The 9143-nt window shown below is 40.2% G+C and overlaps 1 protein-coding gene across 14 annotated transcripts in view; it reads right to left on the bottom strand.

Moving 5' to 3' along the window:
• Positions 1-6182: 6182 nt before the first annotated feature.
• The window catches only part of SMARCA2 (SWI/SNF related, matrix associated, actin dependent regulator of chromatin, subfamily a, member 2), a 182214-nt gene continuing 179253 nt past the window's right edge, over positions 6183-9143 (bottom strand). For 12 of the 14 annotated variants that reach the window (XM_031654174.1, XM_031654176.1, XM_031654175.1 and 9 more), the window contains 2 exons: positions 8419-8561; positions 6183-7100 (listed from right to left, as the gene is read on the bottom strand). In XM_031654174.1, coding sequence (XP_031510034.1) covers positions 7065-7100; positions 8419-8561 — 179 coding nt within the window. In that variant the 3' untranslated portion in view covers positions 6183-7064. The remainder of the gene's footprint in view (positions 7101-8418; positions 8562-9143) is intronic. The other 2 variants (XM_031654180.1, XM_031654181.1) reach the window with 2 other exon arrangements.

The raw sequence follows: 9143 nt of genomic DNA, 5'->3' as shown, positions 1-9143 counted from the left end.
GACTGTGGACTTTTGAGTTAATGCTGAAATGAATTAAGACTTTGAGGGACAGCCGGGCGCGGTGGCTCAAGCCTGTAATCCCAGCACTTTGGGAGGCCGAGATGGGCGGATCACGAGGTCAGGAGATCGAGACCATCCTGGCTAACACGGTGAAACCCCGTCTCTACTAAAAATACAAAAAACTAGCCGGGCGAGGTGGCGGGCGCCTGTAGTCCCAGCTACTCGGGAGGCTGAGGCAGGAGAATGGCGTAAACCCAGGAGGCGGAGCTTGCAGTGAGCTGAGATCCGGCCACTGCACTCCAGCCCGGGCGACACAGCAAGACTCCATCTCAAAAAAAAAAAAAAAAAGACTTTGAGGGACTTTTGAGAAATGAGGATTATATTTTGCAATGTGAGGAGGACATGAGATTTGGGAGGGGTTGGGGGTGGATTTATATGGTTTGGATTTGTTTCCCTGCCCAAATCTCATGTCAAATTATAATTCCCAATTTTGGAGGAGAACTCTGGTGGGAGGTGATTGAATCATGGGGGCAGATTTCCCCCTTGCTGTTCTCATGATAGTGAGTTCTCACTGGATCTGGTTGTTTAAAAGAGTATGGGAAGGTAGCACCTTCCCCTTTGCTCTCTTCCTCCTGTTTCTGCCATGTAAGATGTGCCTGTTTCCCCTTCACCGTCCACCATGATTATACGTTTCCTGAGGCCTTCTCAGTCATGCTTCCTGTACAGCCTGTGAAATGGTGAGCCAATTTCAGCCCCTTTTCTTTATAAATTACCCCATTCCAGGTGGTTCTTCAGAGCACTGCAGGAATGGACTAATATACTGCCTGACTGTCTCTTCTGCTTTGGGGGCAGTGGTTTGCCCTGTGAACTCAGTTCTTTGATAAATCTCACAAGAGTTGTTAATTTTCAGTTCATTCAGCTTTTTTTCTTGTTGTACTTGTTGTATGTGAGAGATAACTTCCAAGTTCCATACAAGCTGTACCCAAAACTGGAAGTCCCCAGTGATTCTGAGTGGTAATATTTTTTTCCTTTGTACTTTTCTTTCAATCTTTTCTCTCTGAGTAGTAATATGAGTGATTCTGAGTGGTAATATTATGAGTAAATTTTTTTCTTTGTACTTTTCTTACTTTCCATCTTTTCTATAATCCATTTTACAATTAAAAAGTTAAAGTGTTCTTTATAATAGAGAAAGAAAAAAAAACAGTGAGTTCAATCTCTAACTGTTGACTTGGAGGAAAATATTCAATGTACTGTTAAGCGGGAAAGGCAAGTTGCAGAGAATAGTATAGCACTTAAAAAAAAAGAATAAAACCATGAAACATCCTTAAAGTAGAGCTGAGAGCTAAAGCCATCTACCCTCACAAAGTTTACTGGCTACATTAAAATTACTTTCCTATTCCATTGTCTTTATTTTTATACTATTCCAGGAGACTCTTACTTAGGCAAGTTCTCAAAATTCTCACCTTGCTATTTCCACAAATTTTAAACTATATAATGACCTGCCCTAGCCAAATTCCTGTATTGACACACTTTAAATTTCAATAAAATCTGATCTTGACCTCCTTCAAAGAAACTACCAGACTCCTTCAAGGTGGTGGCCTCCCTTACCACAGCAAACAATAAATTCAACTTAATCTTATTATCAGGTTATATGTTATTGTTTTTTTGTTGTTGTTGAGATGGAGTCTCACTGTGTTGCCAAGGCTGGAGTGCAGTGGTGTGATCTCAGCTCACTGCAACCTCTGCATCCTGGGTTCGAGCAATTCTTGTGCCTCAGCCTCTCAAGTAGCTGGGATTACAGGCGTGTACCAACATGCCTGGCTAATTTTTGTATTTTTAGGAGAGAAGGGGGTTTCACCATGCTGGCCAGGCTGGTCTTTAACTCTTTACCTCAAGTGATCCACCTGCCTTGGCCTCCCAAAATGCTGGGATTACCGGCATGATCCACTGCACCAGTCTCAGGCTGTATTGAGACAATTGGGGAAGTGGCATTTGACAGCCTCTAGGCTTGTATGTGTTAATGTGTGCAAGAAGAAAGGTATAGAAGTAACCACATCAGACTATTAAAGCTGACTGCCTGGTAGGCGTGGTGAATGCTAAATTAATTTTCTTTGTATTATTTCGCTAGTTGTGGTGGATACATGTCCATTTTATAATCCTAGAAGAGGAATTTAATTAAAATTTTTACAAGAGAATTAAGAAATACATGTATTTGCTTGAGGGACTATGAGTCTGTTCGCTTTGAGGTTTATAATCCCACAGTGAGCCTTGCTTCATAACTGCATTTGGGTTCACAAAGAGGCCTCGTTCTTGTGTGTAACAAAATCAGTGTTTAAAAACAGAAAACTTGCTTCCCTGTAGTCGCCAGACTTAGCTGCCTGTATTATTCAACTTAGCCCTTACGGAAACTGATGCAGAACACAAACACCTTCTTGTATAAAGGGGCTCAGGCAGTTGGAACACGTCACTTGCCTTCCATGAAGCTCAGTATCCTAAAACAACACCAGGGATGAATACAGTTCACCTGGACCAAGGTTTAGCAATTCTAGCCCTATCAGTCATTATTCCTCACCCTTTGCTCTATCATTTTTCATTACTCTTCCCCAAGCAAAACAGATTCACACACTATATGACAGTGTATACAAATAAGAACAGAAATTCTATTTTATCTAGTTTGATGCAGGCTCTTACTCAGTACATTTTAAGAAAAGGATTAGATTTGCCCATTTCTTTAAGAGTAAGATTGACTCCCAATATAAAATTCTTGTGGGAAAAACATTTATTCATAAAGGGAGAGTACGTCTCTACCTTTCTGCTAAGTAACCCAATGATATTTCCCCCAAGCATTACACCACATCACTCTCAATGAAGGTTAAGTCAAGCACAAATGAAGATTGCTGCCTTGTAATGTAGGTGACAGAAAAGCCATTTCAGAGAGAGAAAAAAAATATTCAGCCTTTCCTGTTATTCCCATTGATGTTGACTTTCTTTTTACAAGAATGACAGTTGTGTGCTGGGTATATATGCCTGAACCAATGATCTGAATCAAGACCAGTATGGCTTCATATTGTTCCTCAGGTATGAAATAATAGAGATGATTAAAAGCCTGATAGACTAGTGGTTCTCAAACTTGAGCATGTATCAGAATCACCTGGAGGACATGTTCTATTAGGGGGTCCCACCCTCAGAGTTTCTGATTCAGTAGGTCTGGGATGAGGCATGAGAATTTGCATTTCCGTTTGCAAGCCGTGCTGATGCTGCTAGTTTGGAGACCACACTTTGAGAAACACTGATTTCAAAACTGTCAATGCTTGAAGGGCCCTTAAAAGCCATCTCCAGTCTATTTCTTGACTTTGAGAATCTTTCTGGATGTTTTAATGACATTTAATTTACAAGTCATTTTTTCTAACATAATGCAAACCTTTGACAACACAACAGTATGTCTCAACCACATAGCTTGCAATTACAGGACGACTCACTTATTCTTCACGTTTTATAGAGGAAATCAAAACTCAAATAAGGCTGCGGCAAAATCCAGAATAACCCACACATTTGACTCCCAATTCAGGGCCATGATCCTAATTTCTCATCTGAATAATTATACTTAAAGTTAAATAAGCGGCCTTAGAGGGATAAACGTCTTTTAAACCCTTTACATTCCTGCTACAGTATATCTGGTTCCAGTATATTCTGCCTATATAATATCTCTAATGGGAAATTAAGAGGTTCATATTTAAAACACCCCATTTTAAGGGTGTGACCTATGAAAATAGTCTGAGAATCATGTTTCTGGTGGCATAACTCAGGCAGACCCAGCTGTGATGTGTGCCAACTCTGGTCCACATAGCAGACTGACACTAGAGCTAAGAGGTCAGGCTGGGATAGCGGGCAGTCAGGAGTCTGTTCCTTCAGGTGGCACTGGTGATGGCTCTACCCTCTCCACATGGGAAGTGCTTAGGAATGCCAGTCTGGTTGGATATGGAACTGGAGGACTTGAAGATAAAATGGCACGCTAAGCATACTCTGTCCAGCACCTACAGAGATGATGAGGTGTAAAAACCTCTTTCTCAGAAAACTCTTGGTCTTATCAATGCGTGGGGCAAACATGAACTTGGTCACTACGTATACGTATGGCATTATATCTGATGGTAGCAGTGATATCTAAGTCAGTAGCCTTTAGGAAACATGAGTAGCTGGGACCTAAGGGCCCTGTTCTGGCCCTTGCAGAGGACTGTGAAGGAAGAGCCAGAGTAGCAGGGCCCAGCCAAGAAAACTGGGTCTCAGTGGAAAGGCTCAGCCACGGGAACTAGCAACTTGAGCCAGGATTTGTCTGTAAGCCCAATTGTGTCAGCACGTGCCAGGTAAATGGGTGCCTGAAGCTTAGCAACAGATCAGTTCCCGACCTCACTCACTGAGGGGAGGTGGGGAAGCTCCAAGGAATATGGGGTCTGGAGTCAAAGAAATTCAACTTTTGGTGCACAGCTCTTTGCTCTTCAATCTCTTCTTTGCGTTATCTTTATTTGTAAAATGGGAACAAGAACTACGCCTTCCTCACATGGTTCTTGTAATTGAATACAATAATGCAATCAGTACATAGCCTGATACTCTTAGCTTCCTTCCTCTGTTCCTAAAAAACCTTTGACCTTGGAAAGAACTAGGCTGATGGGCTCAGCAACTAGAGCTGAACAAGATGGCTGCCACGACGTGGTAAACAGGTCCGCATATGCACATGCTCGGGATGGCCCGCCTTCTTGTTACTGCATGCTCACTCTGCTGCCACCTCACACGGGGAAGATCATCAGCTGAACTGTTCACCACCAGTCCCCTGCCGCCGAAGGAGAAGAGAATCCTGTTCTCAACGATCATCCCTGGCTCTCATTTCCGTTATAGCCAAGGAGAATACTACACCAAACACAGCAACAGAAGGATCAGAGAACATTCTTCACACAACAGAAATCCTGAACCACGAATACAGTGGTTTTGAGGGCTTTAGCAATAGCAATGCTTCTGAAGCCAAGGAGAGATTGCAAAGAGCACAAAAATATAGAAAATATAGAAATAGAAGCAGGGAAAGACGAATGTTTTCTTTGAACTGATACCAAATCATCTCAGTATGAGAAACTAATATGGGTATACTCTTCTGTGGAGGTCTCCAATCCTATTGTGGTTAGCAAGTCCGAGACACCAACCAAGAAGGGAAACTCCTCCTCCTGAATGCTCGGACTAACTGGAAATTAATACATGAATTGCTATTTAGAGAGACAAAGAGGTTTCTCAGGAGGACTGTACTCTGTGTGGATCAAATTTCCTTCAAGATTCAAAGCAGGATACAGCATTGGCAAATATATATAAAAGCAAAGATCCTGGAGTTCTCCTTAGATAATTCTAAAAAAGGAAGCTTTCATCAATCCAGTAGTGTTGAAGGAAAACACTCCCATTTTGATCCTATCATCACCAGCTTCTTAAAGAATGTGCCCATCTTTGTGCTACTTTTTTTTTTTTTGAGAACTTTAAAAAAGATATTGAGAAATGTTACAATCAAACACAAAGTGTGAGCCTTGGAAAGATCCTGGCTAAAACCAAACAAATAGAAGATAATGTTAGGACATCTGGGAAAATGCGACTATGGCTTGTCTCTTAGATATCAGGGAACTATTGTTTATTCCTTTTGGTATGCTATAGGATTGTGGTTGGCTATGAGATACCCTTATTCTTAGATTTGTGCTGAAATATTAGGTGCAAAGTATCATAATGATGGCAACTTATTTTCCAATGGTTTATTAAAATAAAACAGGGTAAGGATGAAATATTATTGTTGAATCTCAGGTGGAGGGTATATAGGTGTTCACTGAACCAGTCTTTCAATGGAATATTTTTGAAATCTTTCAAAATCAAAAGACATAAATAGCAATATAGATTTTCCAACTAAGAAACAGAATTTAAGGCTGAGCAGGGACTTCGTATGGCTTGGCCCATGGCAGCATCTCTTCTGCTGTTTAATAAAGTCATAGGTGCAACAGGTGCCCCTGGTGACACAGCTGGACCACACCAAGGAGACTGGCTCTCTCATTTTCCCTATCAAGTGTTCTGTAGCAAGAGGCTGCCCAGCCCTCTACAGAAAACTGCCACTTCAGGCACAAGGGTTTCAATCCTCTAGAATTCAAAGAAACAGGCTGCATTTGTCGAGCTAAATTATCTCTTTATTAGGAAAGCACCAACACCACATTCTTCGAAATTACTGGAATTTTATTTGCCTCAGGCTTATGACTTGCAACCAAAGACATTGTGCAAAGAAAGCAAAGATTAAGTACACTTTAGGGAGAAGGAGACGATACACATTGGTAACATAGGAGATCAGGGTGACAAAAGAAGCCATCCAATACACTATATAGATTGCAATATTCAATAGCGCTTTCAACAAAACTTTTTTAAAAATCAAGAGCAAAAAAATTAAGCAATGTTTACAGTAGACATAAATCTTATACAATTCAAAAAGCTTTTGTTCAGATCATAGAGCATAAAATGGAAAAATGTATATGCAGGTGAAATCTAACTACTGTACATTTATCACCTATTAAAGTTGCTTATATGTACCACAGTGTAAAAAAAACAATACCGAACAAATAAAAACCTTGAAAATTGCCTGATGAAAAATAAAATAACCAGTGGCTTTTAATGGCTTCTCCTGGTTATCAGTGCTACAAAAGACAAAAATCTTCTCATCTGAACAGGTGATAAAACCAGGCACAATCAAACCGTTACCAAATTAGACCCACCCATAGAAATATACTATCCACCCACATATTTTCCATCAAAAGCTTTTTTGTTTGTTTCAATCTTTGAGGCCCATTTGGTCACAATATGTTACAAATATTTGTGTATGTGTGTTTTTTTTTTTTACACCATGATATCATATGTTTGTCTGGCACTATCCTAAAGCTAGTTTATAGATGATGATGATATAGAAACAACCCAGTGCCTATATGACAAAATGAACTCACTGGGTAGAAATGAGACAGGGGAGGAAGGAATTCAGTTCTACCAAGGAAAAATGTCCATATTGATCACTCATCATCCGTCCCACTTCCTTCTGACTGTTCCTAAAAGTAAAAATAAGATAAAATGAAGTAACATCACATGCAAGAAAAAGAATACATAAAACAAAACAAACCATCAAGAGGCCATTAGGAAAAAAATGACATTTTGGAAACAACCCGCCAAATCTCTTTCTGTGGAAGGACAGAAACACATTAAAGAGGCATCGACAGCCTCGAAGTTGAGAAGTTTTTCTTACTGAAAACCCCAAAGCAAAGCCCACCCTCTAAGCTGGTGTTTGTGCCCTTTCACTTTGGCTTGAAAGGTTTATGGCTAATACTTTCTCTTTTTCAGTCCTAGGTTTTAGAAAATTCATGGGAGAAAAAAAATACCCTGCATTTGATATCTCCTAAAGAAAATACAGTATTTTAAATGTATTTGAAAATGTTTGCATCAAGGGTTAAGGCTGGGGTGAGATCATAATTCTGAAATTTTACCAAAATGGTAATGTGTTGAAGGAAAATCAAACTAGCACATGCACAAAAAGGGAAATTTATCTTTCCAGAAAGAAAAGAATGTGGGTGCCAGGAAGCCATCTTCTGGAAAGTGAATGGATGAAATGAAGGGTATTTCAAAAGGCAAGGTATTAGGAGCTTCTGCCCACTCTTCTACCTTGCTGCCCAGTCAGGCATAGCACACTAGACTGAGTTATTCTACTTGGGTCCGCATCCCACCTCTGCTACGTGATCTGTAGCAAAACACACGTAACCTAACCATTTCTGTAACATGTTTTTTGAGAGTGACATCTATCTCATGATGCTGACATCAGTATTTAATATGCTACCACACAGTGAGGTACCTATATTATAAGGCCTGGCTCAATAGATGCTCACTGCATTTTTCAAGTATTAAAAATAACACCCCTAGGTACTTAAAAAAGTCATTTGAGTTTTTACACGGTCCCTTAAGTAGCAACTCGAGCCAGTAACTCTGACGTCATATCACTTTTTCTCATTCTTCCATCTAATCTACTGCTATGTACCAGGCGCTATGCTGGGTGTGATGGATATAAAATATTAACTGGCTATGGGGAAAACCATATTTATAAGCAAGCCTGTGGGAAGATTAAAAAGGGGGAAAAGAGTTTGATTTAGTAGTTTTTCATTTTTGAAGACTATTAAAAAAGCAATAAACAAAGCCCCCAATTCTTTGTTCTAAATCATACAGCTCCATTCACATCCCTCAATAATGAAATCTCACTAAATCCTGACATTTCCACTCCTAGGTAATAAAGTGAAAAGGCTGAAGGGCCATGGAAATGCAAGAGGCCAGCGAGCAGTGGAGAGGGCGCCTCCGCCTTCAGTGCCAGTCAGCTACACTTACACGTTCATCCTGCTCCTCATCGCTGTCAAAATCGCTCACTACAGGTTTGGCTTTTCCTCGATTTGGCCTTTTCTTGCCTTTTCCTTTGTCCCGGCCTTTCTCATCTTTTTTATTGAGCTTAATTTTCACCTTGACTGATTTTGCTAAAACCAAAGCAAATGAAATAGATAGCAATGAGTAATCACAAGGGAGATATTTGTATAGGTGATAAGACTATCACCAACCTACAGACAACACAAACATCCCGGAGTGCCCAGAACATTCCTGGATTATGCCTGTTCTGTGTGGTTCTGTCTAGTCAGCGATCCCTTCCACTTGCCAACCTGTCTCCCCCTTTGGAAGGTAAATGATATAGTCACAGGCAACAAGAGGGACCGAGGTCCCACGGAGGACAGCGGGGCTGGGTCCTTTACCTGTCTCCCAATGGCTGACCAAGGATAATGAGGGGAAGTGTTTCCTATTTTGTGGAGGTGTTTGGGCAATCATTTAATAGAACTTTTACATTAAAAATATAAAGAGTTTTTTAAAGGCCAATAATTTTACTACGTAGATAACTCCAGTTGACTTAAAAAGAAAATTCAAATAGTTCAATAACATTTTTAACATAAAGGTACAAAATGGAAAGTAAAAAGAAAACACTTTTGAATGCCTCCTTTCCCCCATTCCTAATTTCTCTCCCTACAACTCTCTTTCTGGTAATTATTTCCAGGAAAACAAATGTTTAT

The sequence above is a fragment of the Papio anubis genome, chromosome 13 (genome assembly GCF_008728515.1).
Source record: "Papio anubis isolate 15944 chromosome 13, Panubis1.0, whole genome shotgun sequence".
Taxonomy (NCBI): domain Eukaryota; kingdom Metazoa; phylum Chordata; class Mammalia; order Primates; family Cercopithecidae; genus Papio; species Papio anubis.
Note: the sequence above shows the minus strand (reverse complement) of the source record. Positions and strands in the feature narration are given on the sequence as shown.